The 17,346-nt window shown below is 45.9% G+C and overlaps 1 protein-coding gene across 1 annotated transcript in view; it reads left to right on the forward strand.

Moving 5' to 3' along the window:
* The window catches only part of FBXO41 (F-box protein 41), a 140,359-nt gene that overhangs the window by 84,020 nt on the left and 38,993 nt on the right, over positions 1-17,346 (forward strand). The window contains exons 4-7 of the mRNA XM_077478121.1: positions 4,671-4,753; positions 8,657-8,988; positions 13,145-13,377; positions 15,978-16,093. Of these exons, the coding sequence (XP_077334247.1) occupies positions 4,671-4,753; positions 8,657-8,988; positions 13,145-13,377; positions 15,978-16,093 (764 nt within the window). The remainder of the gene's footprint in view (positions 1-4,670; positions 4,754-8,656; positions 8,989-13,144; positions 13,378-15,977; positions 16,094-17,346) is intronic.

The following is a 17,346-nucleotide window of genomic DNA, read 5'->3' on the forward strand; positions in this document are numbered from 1 at the left end:
AGCAAGCATAGAGAGTATAGGTGAATAGGGCAGTTGGAAGCAAGCATAGAGAGTACAGGTGAATAGGGCAGTTGGAAGCAAGCATAGAGAGTACAGGTGAATAGGGCAGTTGGAAGCAAGCATAGAGAGTACAGGTGAATAGGGCAGTTGGAAGCAAGCATAGAGAGTACAGGTGAGTACAGCAGTTGGAAGCAAGCATAGAGAGTACAGGCGAGTACAGCAGTTGGACGCAAGCATAGAGAGTACAGGTGAATAGGGCAGTTGGAAGCAAGCATAGAGAGTACAGGTGAATAGGGCAGTTGGAAGCAAGCATAGAGAGTACAGGTGAGTACAGCAGTTGGAAGCAAGCATAGAAAGTACAGGTGAATACAGGAAGCAAGCATAGAGAGTACAGGTGAGTACGGCAGTTGGAAGCAAGCATAGAGAGTACAGGTGCATACGGCAGTTGGAAGCAAGCATAGAAAGTACAGGTGCATACAGCAGTTGGAAGCAAGCATAGAAAGTACAGGTGTGTACGGCAGTTGGAAGCAAGCATAGAGAGAACAGGTGAGTACAGCAGTAGGAAGCAAGCGTAGAGAGTACAGGGGAGTACAGCAGTACATAGAGAGTACAGGTGAGTACAGCAGTTGGAAGCAAGCATAGAGAGTACAGGAGAGTACAGCAGTACATAGAGAGTACAGGGGAGTACAGCAGTTGGAAGCAAGCATAGAGAGTACAGGTGAGTACAGCAGTACATAGAGAGTACAGGTAAATACAGCAGTTGAAAGCAAGCATAGAGAGTACAGGCGAGTACAGCAGTTGGACGCAAGCATAGAGAGTACAGGTGAATAGGGCAGTTGGAAGCAAGCATAGAGAGTACAGGTGAATAGGGCAGTTGGAAGCAAGCATAGAGAGTACAGGTGAATAGGGCAGTTGGAAGCAAGCATAGAGAGTACAGGTGAGTACAGCAGTTGGAAGCAAGCATAGAGAGTACAGGCGAGTACAGCAGTTGGACGCAAGCATAGAGAGTACAGGTGAATAGGGCAGTTGGAAGCAAGCATAGAGAGTACAGGTGAATAGGGCAGTTGGAAGCAAGCATAGAGAGTACAGGTGAGTACAGCAGTTGGAAGCAAGCATAGAGAGTACAGGCGAGTACAGCAGTTGGACGCAAGCATAGAGAGTACAGGTGAATAGGGCAGTTGGAAGCAAGCATAGAGAGTATAGGTGAATAGGGCAGTTGGAAGCAAGCATAGAGAGTACAGGTGAATAGGGCAGTTGGAAGCAAGCATAGAGAGTACAGGTGAATAGGGCAGTTCGAAGCAAGCATAGAGAGTACAGGTGAATAGGGCAGTTGGAAGCAAGCATAGAGAGTACAGGTGAGTACAGCAGTTGGAAGCAAGCATAGAGAGTACAGGCGAGTACAGCAGTTGGAAGCAAGCATAGAGAGTACAGGTGAGTACAGCAGTTGGAAGCAAGCATAGAAAGTACAGGTGAATACAGCAGTTGGAAGCAAGCATAGAGAGTACAGGTGAGTACGGCAGTTGGAAGCAAGCATAGAGAGTACAGGTGCATACGGCAGTTGGAAGCAAGCATAGAAAGTACAGGTGTGTACGGCAGTTGGAAGCAAGCATAGAGAGAACAGGTGAGTACAGCAGAAGGAAGCAAGCATAGAGAGTACAGGTGAGTACAGCAGTTGGAAGCAAGCATAGAGAGTACATGTGAGTACAGCAGTTGGAAGCAAACATAGAGAGTACAGGTGAATAGGGCAGTTGGAAGCAAGCATAGAGAGTACAGGTGAGTACAGCAGTTGGAAGCAAGCATAGAGCGTACAGGTGAATAGGGCAGTTGGAAGTAAGCATAGAGAGTACAGGTGCATACAGCAGTTGGAAGCAAGCATAGAAAGTACAGGTGTGTACGGCAGTTGGAAGCAAGCATAGAGAGAACAGGTGAGTACAGCAGTAGGAAGCAAGCATAGAGAGTACAGGTGAGTACAGCAGTTGGAAGCAAGCATAGAGAGTACATGTGAGTACAGCAGTTGGAAGCAAACATAGAGAGTACAGGTGAATAGGGCAGTTGGAAGCAAGCATAGAGAGTACAGGTGAGTACAGCAGTTGGAAGCAAGCATAGAGCGTACAGGTGAATAGGGCAGTTGGAAGTAAGCATAGAGAGTACAGGTGCATACAGCAGTTGGAAGCAAGCATAGAGAGTACAGGTGTGTACAGCAGTTGGAAGCAAGCATAGAGAGTACAGGTGAATAGGGCAGTTGGAAGCAAGCATAGAGAGTACAGGTGAGTACAGCAGTTGGAAGCAAGCATAGAGAGTACATGTGAGTACAGCAGTTGGAAGCAAACATAGAGAGTACAGGTGAATAGGGCAGTTGGAAGCAAGCATAGAGAGTACAGGTGAGTACAGCAGTTGGAAGCAAGCATAGAGCGTACAGGTGAATAGGGCAGTTGGAAGTAAGCATAGAGAGTACAGGTGCATACAGCAGTTGGAAGCAAGCATAGAGAGTACAGGTGTGTACGGCAGTTGGAAGCAAGCATAGAGAGTACAGGTGAGTACAGCAGTTGGAAGCAAGCATAGAGAGTACAGGTGAGTACAGCAGTTGGAAGCAAGCATAGAGAGTACAGGTGAATAGGGCAGTTGGAAGCAAGCATAGAGAGTACAGGTGAGTACAGCAGTTGGAAGCAAGCATAGAGAGTACATGTGAGTACAGCAGTTGGAAGCAAACATAGAGAGTACAGGTGAATAGGGCAGTTGGAAGCAAGCATAGAGAGTACAGGTGAGTACAGCAGTTGGAAGCAAGCATAGAGCGTACAGGTGAATAGGGCAGTTGGAAGTAAGCATAGAGAGTACAGGTGCATACAGCAGTTGGAAGCAAGCATAGAGAGTACAGGTGTGTACGGCAGTTGGAAGCAAGCATAGAGAGTACAGGTGAGTACAGCAGTTGGAAGCAAGCATAGAGAGTACAGGTGAGTACAGCAGTTGGAAGCAAGCATAGAGAGTACAGGTGAATAGGGCAGTTGGAAGCAAGCATAGAGAGTACAGGTGAGTACAGCAGTTGGAAGCAAGCATAGAGAATACAGGGGAGTACAGCAGTTGGAAGCAAGCATAGAGAGTACAGGAGAGTACAGCAGTACATAGAGAGTACAGGGGAGTACAGCAGTACATAGAGAGTACAGGGGAGTACAGCAGTTGGAAGCAAGCATAGAGAGTACAGGTGAGTACAGCAGTTGGAAGCAAGCATAGAGAGTACAGGTGAATAGGGCAGTTGGAAGCAAGCATAGAGAGTATAGGTGAATAGGGCAGTTGGAAGCAAGCATAGAGAGTACAGGTAAATAGGGCAGTTGGAAGCAAGCATAGAGAGTACAGGTGAATAGGGCAGTTGGAAGCAAGCATAGAGAGTACAGGTGAATAGGGCAGTTGGAAGCAAGCACTGAGAGTACAGGTGAGTACAGCAGTTGGAAGCAAGCATAGAGAGTACAGGTGAATAGGTCAGTTGGAAGCAAGCATAGAGAGTACAGGTGAGTACAGCAGTTGGAAGCAAGCATAGAGAGTACAGGTGAGTACGGCAGTTGGAAGCAAGCATAGAGAGTACAGGTGCATACGGCAGTTGGAAGCAAGCATAAAGAGTATAGGTGCGTACGGCAGTTGGAAGCAAGCATAGAGAGTACATGTGAGTACAGAAGTTGGAAGCAAGCATAGAGAGTACAGGTGAATAGGGCAGTTGGAAGCAAGCATAGAGAGTACAGGTGAGTACAGCAGTTGGAAGCAAGCATAGAGCGTACAGGTGAATAGGGCAGTTGGAAGCAAGCATAGAGTGTACAGGTGAGTACAGCAGTTGGAAGCAAGCATAGAGAGTACAGGTGAGTACAGCAGTTGGAAGCAAGCATAGAGAGTACAGGTGAATAGGGCAGTTGGAAGCAAGCATAGAGAGTACAGGTGAGTACAGTAGTTGGAAGCAAGCATAGAGAGTACAGGTGTGTACGGCAGTTGGAAGCAAGCATAGAGAGTACAGATGAATAGGGCAATTGGAAGCAAGCATAGAGAGTACAGGTGAGTACAGCAGTTAGAAGCAAGCATAGAGAGTACAAGTGCGTATGGCAGTTGGAAGCAAGCATAGAGAGTACAGGTGAATACAGCAGTTGGAAGCAAGCATAGAGAGTACAGGTAAATAGGGCAGTTGGAAGCAAGCATAGAGAGTACAGGTGAATAGGGCAGTTGGAAGCAGGCATGTACAGGGGAGTACTGTAGCTGGAGGAGGGCACAGCTGAAGCATAGTGACACGTTGCTTGAACACAAACCCATGAATAACTTCTCCTAATTGGCCATGGGGCCAACCTTAGGACCAACCATCCTTAAGGATGTTTGAGAATGAATTACTTCACAGTACAAGCAGGTAGAGAGGTGAGTGAGGGGTTGTTTTTATAGCTCTTTTACCATGTGTTAATATATAAATAGTTTAATATCCATATTGTGGGCATCGGTGGCACCTGAATTGCTAAGGTGGACTAGCAGTAAGAAAATCATGCACTTATGGAGCCAGCATTCCCTCCTTGGCCACAGTGGATACTTCAATTGCATATGCAGAGGTATAACTAATTCTAATTAATCATATATTTTTCTTTTATTCTTCCAGTGTGGAATATCAATCTATATTATTGATCTGAGTGTTTATTCTCTTCTCCTAGAGGATAGACAGGCACCAGGGCCCCGGTTCCTCCACCCATGGTTCATATCCTGCATCCAATCAGCGAGCTTCCTCCTGTGTTGGGTGAGTTTGTTATTTATTATTTATTAACAGCAGCCTCGTCAGATGTTTCTAAAGTGTGCACACGGTTAAAAATGTGAATGTTGTATGATATGTGCACCGTGCATTAAACCTTGCTGTTCAGAATGCTTTCACCCCAAACACATTAGTCATTCCTGCCATAAAGTTCATTATGGCTGCTCTGGATTTGTGACAACACTCAGGAACAGCCTTTGAATTTTGCTCTAGTGTTGTCACCTATCCCAATAGAGAAGACTCAAAAGAGAAGGACGCTGTGGACTTTTTACTGGCGCGCAAGCCCGAACAAACTAAAAATCTTTTTTCCTAACCTTTATTCAGATGTAGTTAGTTAACCACTTGACTTCCGGAAGGTTTTACCCCCTTCGTGACCAGGGCATTTTTTGCTATTTAGCACTGTGTGGCTTTAACTGGAAATCGCGCGGTCAGGCAACACTGTACCCAAATTAAATTTATATAATTTTTTTTCTCACAAATAGAGATTTCTTTTGGGGATATTTGATCACTACTGTGTTTTTTATTTTTTGCAACATACATGGAAAAAAGACAAAAAAATTTGAAAAACAAACAAATTATATTTTCTATTTTCGGTTATAAAACATATCTGATAAAATCAAATTTCTTTATAAATTTTGGTACATGTTTTTGGTAAAAATAAAAATAAAAAATCCCAATAAGTTTAAATGAATTGGTCTGTGTGAAAGTTATAGCGTCTTCAAACTATGGTCGATATATTTAAAAATTGATCTGTCTGATATACCGACGGCCTATCTCGTTTCCTGGAGCCCTTAAAGCAGAGTTCCGGCTGAAATATGATAAAAATAATACATTTATTTAATAAATAATAATTTAATAAATAAGTTAAAAATATCCCTAGAATACTTATGCCTCGTGCAATGTAACAAAGGTATGATGTAAACTGTGCCAAGTTTTCTATTTGCGCAGCATCGTTTTTTTACTTTGTGAAGTCCCTGCACAGCGCGGCCATCTCCAGTGTGGGCATCTGAAGCCAGAGTATCCTTCTTCCTGGATTCCGTGCATGCTGGCTAGCCAGCATGCAGCTGCCGATCTCACGCATCTGCAGTGCGGTTTAAATCTTGGTCAGCTTGACATGGCACAGCCATGCCAAGCTGACCAGGATTTTCCATAGACGACAATGTTAAATGTTACTGGAGCCGTGCCATGCCAAGCTGACCAAGAATTTCCACAGACGCCAATGTTAAATGTTACGGGAGCCGTGCCATGCCAAGCTGACCAAGATTTTCCATAGACGCCAATATTAAATGTTACAGGAGCCGTGCCATGCCAAGCTGACCAAGATTTTCCATAGACGCCAATATTAAATGTTACAGGAGCCGTGCCATGCCAAGCTGACCAAGAATTTCCTTAGCCGCGAATGTTAAATGTTACCTGAGCCATGCCATTCCAAGCTGACCACGATTTTCCATGGACGCCAATGTTAAATGTTAGGTGAGCAGTGCCATGCCAAGCTGACCACGATTTTCCATAGACGCCAATGTTAAATGTTACGGGAGCTGTGCCATGCCAAGCTGACCGCGATTTTCCATAGACGCCAATGTTAAATGTTAGGTGAGCAGTGCCGTGCCAAGCTGACCAAGATCTCCCAGGAGCCAATGCAAAACTGGAAATAGCGTACTGCACCGCGGCCCCTAAAGGAGGAAGTGAAATTAGATATAGGCATAAATCAGGTAAGTGAACAGAAAACAATAAAATAAATTGCCAATTCATTTTAAGGATGCATATTAGTGCTGCATGGTGAGGAGTGAAAGATGTGGGCGGGATTCCGCTTTAAAATGCAAGGACAGTACAATTACCCCACAAATTACCCATTTTTGGAAAGTAGACAGTCTGGGGTATTTTGTAAGAGGCATGGCTAATTTTTTGAGATTGCAATTTTGTGGTCACGATTTTTTGTAAAATGAAAAAAAAAAAATGTTCTCAATAAAAAAATGTATTGCAAGAGAAAAAGATAATAGCATTTGTACAAATACATATTTGCGACATAAGTGTGATAATGAGTACATGAATTCACCAAAGCAATTGTTAGGCAATAATCAATGTAATGTAGGTTGTTAATTCAATCGATAAACTGTCTCTAACCTGACCTATCATCAACGTTATTTCTTAGCTTGCATTTAATCTGATTATTTGTTCAAAATTATTCAGTCATTATCCCCTTCCCCACTGCCGCATGCTTATATATACGTCGGCAGAATGGCACGGGTGGGCAAAAAGTTGTACAGGTACGTCCCCTTAAAGATACGGCATTGTGTTCTGCGGACTGGATGTCCGCCGGGTGCCCGCGATCGCGTCACAGAGCAGAAGAACGGAGAGATGCCTTTGTAAACAAGGCATTTCCCCATTCTGCCTAGTGATATGACAGAGATCACCGCTCCCTGTCATTGGGAGCAGGGACCGCTGTCATGTCAGTGGAAGCCCACCCCCCCCCAGTTAGAATCACTCCCTAGGACACACTTAACCCCTTGATCGCCCCCTAGTGTTTAACCCTTTGCCTGCTAGTGTCATTTACACAGTAATCAGTGCATTTTTATAGCACTGATCCCTGTATAAATGTCACTGGTCCCAAAATAGAGTCAAAGTGTCCGATGTGTCCGCCATAATGTCGCAGTCACGATAAAAATCACAGATGGCCGCCATTACTAATGAAAAAAAATGAATAATAAAAATGCCATAAAACTATCCCCTATTTTGTAGACACTATAACTTTTGTGCAAACCAATCAATATACGCTTAGTGCAATTTATTTTTACCAAAAATATGTAAAAGAATACGTATCGGCCTAAACTGAAGAAAAAAATCGTTTTTTTTTATATATATTTTTGGGGATATTTATTATAGCAAAAAGTAAAAAATATTGTGTTTTTTTCAAAATTGTCACTCTTTTTTTGTTTATAGCGCAAAAAATAAAAACAGCAGAGGTGATCAAATACCACCAAAAGAAAGCTCTATTTGTGGGGAAAAAAGGACGTCAATTTTGTTTGGGTGCCACGTCGCACGACCGCGCAATTGTCAGTTAAGTCGACGCAGTGCCGAATCACAGAAAGTGCTCTGGTCAGGAAGGGGGTACATTCTTCCGGGGGGCTGAAGTGGTTATACACTCAATTCTTGTATAAGCTACACAAAATAAAGAATAATATAGAAGAATAAAAAAAAAAAAAATGGAACGCTTCACAAATTTGCGGTCAGGTGCATTTCTTCAGCCAATCGGGGCTTAGAATGCATGGTGCAGCACGTGATGCATTGTGGGGCGCTCAACGGGATTCGGGTGTTTTCGCCGAGTAGGTGAACGGGCAAGGTTCTGGCCGAACTTATGCTCGGTGCGAACCACTTGCCCAGCACTGTTCATCAGTATCATACACACAATTTGTGGTGTGTGCCGAGGATCCTTATCCACCTTGTTACTGCCTCACGTTTCACGGGATGCCCCCGAAATGTGAAACGCGTAGAGGCGGTAACAATGTCGATAAGGACCCCCAAAACATACCTAATACTGTGTGTATGATACTGATAAAGGAAAGGGGTGTCCACTATGTTAATTGGGATTTTTATTGTGCTCATTTTAATAATGATGTATACATGTGTTCGATGATTAACTACATGTGAATAAAGGTTACAAAAAATGTTTTTAGTTTCTTCATCCTTACACACCAAGTCCACAGTGTCCTTTTTGGGTCTTCCCTAATGGATACAAAATTAGGACGTGGTGCTTTTATAAAATGCTGATCCCTCTGTGTATTGGGTAATTGTCAACAATCCAGACGTATGGTTTATAGCAAAGATATTGTGTTGAGAACAGTTGCCAGTTGTTTCTTTATATCTTTTTTTTTTTCCATGTCTCGCCTGCAGAGGAAGAGTGAAGACCGTCTCTCAGAGCTCCGGCTGCTACGACAGCGATGGAGTGGAACCGGTGGCCATTGACGAGACCTTAGATCCCCATTATCCCGGGAACAACCACCAGGGAGACAGCAGCTTCGAGAGGAACAATAGCCGCAGCTCAGGGCTGCGGCGCCAAGCCATCCAGAACTGGCACCGCCGGCCGTACCGCAATAATAGCACAGAGGGAGAAGAAGGGGACATCTCGGACGTTGGGTCCCGGACCACGGAATCTGAGGCCGAGGTCTGGGAGCAGGAGAGCATCGGCTCAGGAGACCTCAATTCTGGGGGCTGCAGACCGAAAGGTGGGTCCCGGGCATCGGTTTATACAAAATATCGGACTCTCTGAAAGTCTGTATTGGCATAATTTCAGGCATGCGCCCTACTACCCAACTAGTCAACTTAACCTCCTCTTTTAACCTAATGCAATGGACACAAACCACTACTCCAATGGTAACACTCTTGACCTCTTATCCTCCCACATCTGCACTCCCCGCAATCTCTCTAACACTCTCTTTCCTCTCTCCGATCACAACCTTATCCGTTTTACACTCTCCCTGTCTCCTACCTCCCATGCTGCCAACCTGTAAACCGTTACTTGCAGGAACCTTCGCCACCTCAACCCTTCCCTTCTTCATTCTGCTACTGATGGCCTTTATGATAAAATCGCACCTCTGTCCTGCCCAGACCTGACTACTGCCATCTACAACAACACATAGTCATCTTCCCTGGACACGAGCGCCCCCCATTTCTATACGCAGAACCAGGCCTCGTCTGCTACAACCCCTGGCAAACAGATGACACCAGAAGTCTCAAGAGACGCAGCCATGCTCTTGGGCGAGCCTGGCATAATTCTAAATTCCTGAGAGACTTTACCCTCTACAAATCTGCCCTTCTTAAATACAACTCCTGCCTCCACACTGCTAAACAAACCTATTACAACACTCTCATCAAAATCCTCTCATCCAAACCTCGTCAACTCTTTTCTTACTTCACCCCCCCACTGCCCCCACTCACCAACTTGCTTGCTGCCCAGGAGATTGCCAATCATTTCAAAAGCAAAATCGACACAATTCCTGATGAGATATCCAGCATCCAATTTCCTCCCCCCCACCAACACATCCAACACCATACTCGATACTTTCCTCCTTCAGCCTTGTTACCATTGAGGAAGTTGCCAAACTCCTCTCCATGGCCTACCTCACCACCTGTCCCCTGGATCCTGTCCCCTCACAATTACTGAAACCATCTTCCTAGTCTATCCTAAACTCTCTAACCCACATTTTCAACCTTTCCCTCCCTGCTAAAAACATGCACTAGGTACCCCCATACTTAAAAAACCCTCACTGGACCCTACCTGTTTAAATAACCTAAGACCCATCTCCCTGCTCCTGTTTGCCTCCAAGCTTCTTGACCGCCTTGTCCATGACCATATGAGTTGCTACCTCACTCATAACCTACAGTCCGGGTTACCGCCCACAACATTCCACTTAAAACTGCCCTACTGAAACTCACCAACGACCTACTAACTGCTAAAAGCAATGGCTAGTACTCCATACTCATACTCTTGGACCTCTCTAATGCGGCGTACACACGATCAAACAATCCGGTGGAAAAGTCCAGCAATCCCCCCGTGTGTGGGCTCCGGCGGACTTTTTTTACCCAAAAGTCCGACGGACTAAGAAAGTAGTTTTGCACCAAAGTTTCAATACAAAAGTACGCGAACTAGTACACACACGGCCATATTGTCCGCCAGACTGCGAGTCCGGCAGACAATACGGCCGTGTGTGTGCTAGTCCGCCGTACTTTTGAATTGAACGGACGCACGGAGAAAAGTGTGTTAATTTTGAGCGTGGCTCCAGGTAGCCGGGACCAGCGAAGGAAGCTTCGCTGGCCCCATCACCTGATATGGAGTTAAAGGGGAAGCCCTACGCCGAAAAAACGGCGTGGGGGTCCCCTCCTAGGTCCATATCAGACCTTTATTTGAGCACGCAACCCGGCCGGTCAGCAAAGGGGGTGGGGACGAGCGAGCCCCCGCACCCCAAAGCACCTTGTCCCCATGTTGATTAGGACAAGGGCCTCTTCCCGACAACCCTGGCCGTTGGTTGTCGGGGTCTGCGGGTGGGGGGCTTATCGGAATCCATGAGTCCCCTTTAATAAGGGGGCCCCCGGATCCCGGCCCCCCACCTTATGTGAATGAGTATGGGGTACAATGTACCCCTACCCATTCACCTGTGAAAAAAAAAAAACACAACACACAAGGGTTAAAATAGTTTATTGCACAGCTCTGGGGGTCTTCTTCCGTCTTCGGTGGTCTTCTCGCCGGACTCCTCCGCTATCTTCTGCTCTTTTGTTAGCTCCTTTACTAGCGTAGGAGCCCGGATTTCTTCTTTGCCGCCGTCCGGGGGTCTTCTTCCGACTTCGAGGGTCTTGTCCCCCTCTTCGGGGGTCTTGTTCCCGCTCTTCGGTTCTTCTTGCTGGGGCTCTGCGCCTTCTTCTAGCTCTTTTACAAGCGTTTGCCCGGTCTTCTATCGCCGCCTTCTGTTCTTCTCTTCTTCTCTTCTTGAGCTGTTGCCTCGTCGCTGTCTCTGGCCACAATGACAGGCACGCGGCGTGCGGCGACTTATATAGGGACATCGCCGGATGATGTCCCCGCCCATTATGATGTCACAGTCCCAGAGGACGCTTCGCTGGTCCCGGCTACCTGGAGCCGCGCTCAAAATGAATGGACTTTCCTTCGTGTGTGTGGGCAAGTCCGTTCATTTTAAAAGTACAGCGGATAATCCGGCGGACTATGTAGGATCTAGTCCGCCGGAAAAGTCACGTGTGTGGGCAAGTCCGCTCGTTCGGACAGTCCGGCGGACTTTATGGAGGTTTGCCCACCAGACTAAGTCTGCCGGATAGTCTGATCGTGGGTACGCGGTATTAGATACAGTTGACCACCTGCTCCTTCTAAACAAACTCCACTCCCTTGGCCTCCATGATTCTGATTTAACCTAGTTCTCTTACCTATCTGCCTATCTTTCACTGTTGCATACAACACCATCTCCTGCGCTCTTCTTCCTCTTTCTGTTGGGGTACCCCAAAGCTCCGTCCTTGGGCCTCTTCTATGCTCTCTCTATATACCTCTTCCCTGAGCCAGTTCATAACCTCCCATGGTTTCCAGTACCACCTTTATCCCGACAATACCCAGATCTATCTCTCCACTCCTCATATCCCCCCTTTGATCTCCTCACGTATCACAAACTTATTGAATGACATATCGGTATGTATATAACCCCACTTCCTCAAACTCAATCTTTCTAAAACTGAGCTTGTAATATTTCCTTCTCCTCGATTCACTCCCCCATGACTTTACCATTAAGATTAACGGCACAACCATTGGTCACTCCACACACGCCAGGGTGATGGGTGTAATCCTGGACTCTGACCTCTCCTTCAGCCCCCCTCATCCAATCGCTGGCTACATCTTGCCACCTTGACCTCCGCAACATCTCCAGAATTTGCCCCTTCCTGACTAACGACACCACAAAACAACCTATTTCACTCCGTGGTTATTTCCCGCCTCGACTACTGGAACCCCTTCCTCACTGGCCTACTCTTACACAGGCAATCCCCTCTCCAGTCTATTATGAATGCCACTGCTAGACTCATACACTTTACTAACGGATCCGTGACTGCTGCCCCTCTCTGCCTATTCCTTCACTGGCTTCCACTACCCCACCACATAAAATTCTAAATACTAACCACAACGTACAAGGCCATCCACAACATCACCCCCATCTATGTCACCAACCTCATCTGCAGATATCATTCTCACCGCTCCTTGCAAGGCCTCCTGCTCTCTAGCTCTCTTGTTACCCCCTCCCATGCTCGCCTCCAGGACTTCTCTAGGGCCTCTCCCATCCTTTGGAACTCCCTGCCCTGGTATGTCCGGTCAGCCCCTAGCCTGTCTGCCTTTAGGCAATCCCTGAAAACTCCTTTATTCAGGGAAGCCTACCCCACGCCCACCTAAGATCTGTACCCGAGCCACCTCCATCAGACCATCCCCCGCAGCTATTACCTTTTGTACCACCTCCCTTCTCCCTTTAGATTATAAGCTTTATGAGCAGTATTGTATTGTAATTGTACTGTCCCCCCCTCTACATTGTAAAGTGCTGCACAAACTATTGGCGCAATATAAATCGTGTATAGTAATAATGCACCCGCCCTCTTATGTGACCTTATGACTGTCTGCGTAGGCCGTAGGGAAGTGATAGGAGTTGCTTGGGACTCTATAGGGAAGTGTACTTTCCCTATAGATCTGAGGAGGAACATGACCCAGATCCAGGATCCCGAAATTTTAAAAAATTGGCCAGCTTATCTGGGATAGGTAGAACTCCAATACTGCAGGCAATAACAGTTACAGACCGATCTATTCTCATTGGAGTGTAAAAGGTTTTGTTTGTACACCTTCTTTAGGCCGTTGCGAAGGCAGGATGTTGAGGCCGGAGAAGGGGAGTCCATCTCGTACCAATGAGGTCATCAGCCCGGAGATCCTGAAGATGAGGGCAGCGCTGTTCTGTATATTCACCTACCTCGATACTAAAACTCTGCTGCGGGCGGCTGAGGTCAGCCGCGACTGGAAGTTCGTGGCCCGGCACCCGGCGGTCTGGACTCGGGTTTTCCTGGAGAACGCCAGGGTGTCTACAAAGGTAAACACCTCCGATCACGGCTGCAAGATCGTCAAGTGTGGGTGCGCCACAGCTACTATAGTTCAATTACCAGAAGTGTTCAATAAAAACATTGCACATACAGTGCCTTAAAAAAAAGTATTCATACCCCTTAAAATTTTCCACATTTTGTCATCTTACAACCAAAAAACGTAAATGTATTTTATTGGGATTTTATGTGATAGACCAGTGATGGCAAACCTTGGCACTCCAGATGTTTTGGAACTACATTTCCCATGATGCTCATGCACTCTGCAGTATAGTGGAGCATCATGGGAAATGTAGTTCCAAAACATCTGAGCACCCATGATCTAAACCATTCCATTGTAGCTCTCGCTGTATGTTTCGGGTCGTTGTCCTGCTGGAAGGTGAACCTCCGCCCCGGTCTCAAGTCTTTTGCAGCAGGTTTTCTTCTAAGATTGCCCTGTATTTGGCTCCATCCATCAACTCTGACCAGCTTCCCTGTCCCTGCTGAAGAAAATCATCTCTACATCATGAAGCTGCCACCACCATGTTTCACGGTGGGGATGGTGTGTTCAGGGTGATGTGCAGTGTTAGTTTTCCGCCACACATAGCGCTTTGCTTTTAGGCCAAAAAGTTCAATTTTGGTCTCATCTGACCAGAGCACCTTCTTCCACATGTTTGCTGTGTCCCCCACATGGCTTCTCACAAACTGCAAATGGGACTTCTTATGGCTTTCTTTCACCAATGTCTTTCTTCTTGTCACTCTTCCATAAAGACCAGATTTGTGGAGAACACGACTAATAGTTGTCCTGTGGACAGATTCTCCCACCTGAGCTGTGGATCTCTGCAGCTCCTCCAGAGTTACCATGGGCCTCTTGTCTGCTTCTCTGATGAATGTTCTCCTTGTCCGGCCGGTCAGTTTAGGTGGACGGCCATGTCTTGGTAGGTTTGCAGTTGTGCCATACTCTTTCCATTTTCTGATGATGGTGTGAACAGAGCTCCATGAGATGTTCAAAGCTTGGGATATTTTGTTATAACCCAACCCTGCTTTATACTTCCCCACAACTTTATCCCTGACCTGTCTGGTGTGTTCCTTGGCCTTCATGATGCTGTTTGTTCACTAAGGTTCTCTAACAAACCTCTGAGGGCTTCACAGAACAGCTGCATTTATACTGAGATTAAATTAAACAGGTGGACTCTATTTACTAATTAGGTGATTTCTGAAGGTAATCGGTTCCACTAGGTTTTAGTTAGGGCTATCAAAGTAAAGGGGGCTGAATACAAATGTACGCCACACTTTTCAGATATTTATTTGTAAGAAATTTGGAAACCATTTATCATTTTCCTTCCACTTCACAATTATGAGCCACTTTGTGTTGGTGTATATCGCATAAAATCCCAAAAAAAGACATTTACATTTTTGTTGTAACCTGACAAAATGTGGAAAATGTCAAGGGGTATGAATACTTTTTCAAGGCACTGTACAAAGAAGAGGTACACTATATTGTTAAAAGTATTGGGACACTTGCCTTTACACACACATGAACTGTAATGGCATCCCAGTCTTAGTGCGTAGGGTTCAATATTGAGTTGGCCCGCCCTTTGCAGCTATAACAGCTTCCACTCTTCTGGGAAGGCCGTCCACAAGATTTAGGAGATGTGTCTATGGGAATGTTTCACCATTCTTCCAGAAGCGCGTTTGTGAGGTCAGGCACTGATGTTGAACGAGAAGGCCTGGCTTCCAGGCTCTTCTCTAATTCATCCCAAAAGTGTTCTATGGGGGTTAAGGGCAGGACTCTGTGCAGGCCAGTCAAGTTCCTCCACCCCAAACTCACCCATCCATGTCTTTATGGACCTTGCTTTGCGCACTGGTCCAAATCATTTGGTGGAGGGGGGGATTATGGTGTCAGGTTTTTTTTTTCAGGGGTTGGGGTTGGCCCCATAGTTCCAGTGAAGGGAACTCTTAAGGTGTCAGCATACCAAGACATTTTGGACAATTTCATCCTCCCAACTTTGTGGGAACAGTTTGGGGACGGCCCCTTCCTGTTCCAACATGACTGCACACCAGGGCACAAAGCAAGGTCCATAAAGACATGGATGAGTGAGTTTGGGGTGGAGGAGCTTGACTGGCCTGCACGGAGTCCTGATCTCAACCTGATAGAACACCTTTTGGGATGAATTAGAGTGGAGACTGCGAGCCAGGCCTTCTTGTCCAACATCAGTACCTGACCTCACAAATGCTCTTCTGGAAGAATGGTCAGACATTCCCATAGACACCCTCCTAAACCTTGTGGACGACCTTCCCAGAAGATTTGAAGCTGTTATAGCTGCAAAGGGCGGGCCAACTCAATATTGAACCCAATGGACTAAGACTGGGATGCCATTAAATTTCATGTGTGTGTAAATGCAGGTGTCCCAATACTTTTGACAATATAGTGTAGCTGTGTTCTGATTGGAGGGGAGAGGCTTGCTGAATATTGCGGTCTACTTGCACATGTGTGCACTACAGCCTGGGTCTACCAGGCTTGTAAACTTGTCTCTGATAACCATGTAGGTATATCCTCTGTACACCACCCCCCCCCCACCCCTTTTCTGACGCGTTCCTGCTTTTTCTGCAGTTTCTGCTCACTCTGTCTCAGTGGTGCACACAGACTCACTCCCTGACGTTGCAGAACCTCAAACCTCGCCAGAGGGGGAAGAAAGAGACCAAGGAGGAGTACATGAAAAGCACAAGGTGAGCCTCCACTTCCCCCATATGCTTTTCAATTAGTGTCTCAAATATGTTGACTGTTCAACGCACCTACCGTAATCGCACCCAGTGCCTGAAATATGATTGTGGTTTCAGCTGCATTGCCAGCATTATTGGAAATTTTATGGTAAAGTGATATTAATAAAGACAGTTAATTAGACCAAGGAAAAGTAACCATATGCCCGAACAGTGTTCAGCAAAGGTGCTGATTGAACTTATGTGATAGGCAGATCACAGGAGGGATAGTGTTGGAAACTATAGCTATTATTATAGTGTTACTAAACCCACAACAGTAAAATTGGTCTGTATAGGCAGTAAAACATGCTTGTTATACTCACTGTTGAATCTAAGGGGTTAATCCTGCACATTGTGTGTAAAAAGGCTGTTTGAGCTGTCTTCTCTGATCCTCCCCTTCTTACACAGTCCCCAATCCATCTCCTGATAGCACAGAGCCTTGGGGGAACTCTGCACATGCTCCGTTTGGAGTGTATTGCTAGAGAGTTTTTTGGGGGGGGGGGGGGTGTATGTCATTGGCACAGGGCCAATCAGCACTGTCCAGAGGATCAGGGGTCCTGCAGCCTCATAGGACAGTCAGCGTAGAATGAAAACTCCTCCTACAAGCTTTAACCAGTGCTGGGCCGGACACTGATAGAAGTCACAAAGACTGCTATATACTGCTGATGAGAAAAGGTATTTATCAGTTTATATTTAATAAAATAATTGCATTTTCATGTTCTGTGTACTGTGGGAGACCAGATATAGTGACTGCAGGGTCTGGGTTTTAGTAACACTGTAAGTGATGAAAATATGGAACAGCAAGTATGACTTACCTTTAGCTAGTACTAGTTTGTCACTTTCAATCAGACTTGTTCTGTGATGCTGAAGACATTTTGTAGCTTTTCCAAGCCACTTCTTTAGTCCTAATAAGTGTCAGGGAAATTCCCCCAGATTTACATCCACATAGGGAGAACAGACACTTTAACAGGATAACTCACCTTTCCGCTACAATTACCTGTGCATTCATGTATCCCCACTAAAATAAAAACAAATATTTTAAATTGTGCAAAGGAAGCTTGCTGTCCTGCATACCTGTCCGTTGTGCAAAGGAAGCTTGCTGTCCTGCATACCTGTCCATTGTGCAAAGGAAGCTTGCTGTCCTGCATACCTGTCCGTTGTGCAAAGGAAGCTTGCTGTCCTGCATACATGTCTGTTGTGCAAAGGAAGCTTGCTGTCCTGCA

The sequence above is a fragment of the Lithobates pipiens genome, unplaced genomic scaffold (genome assembly GCF_037356315.1).
Source record: "Lithobates pipiens isolate NorthernLeopardFrog02 unplaced genomic scaffold, aLitPip1_a1.2 Scaffold_13, whole genome shotgun sequence".
Lineage (NCBI taxonomy): Eukaryota > Metazoa > Chordata > Amphibia > Anura > Ranidae > Lithobates > Lithobates pipiens.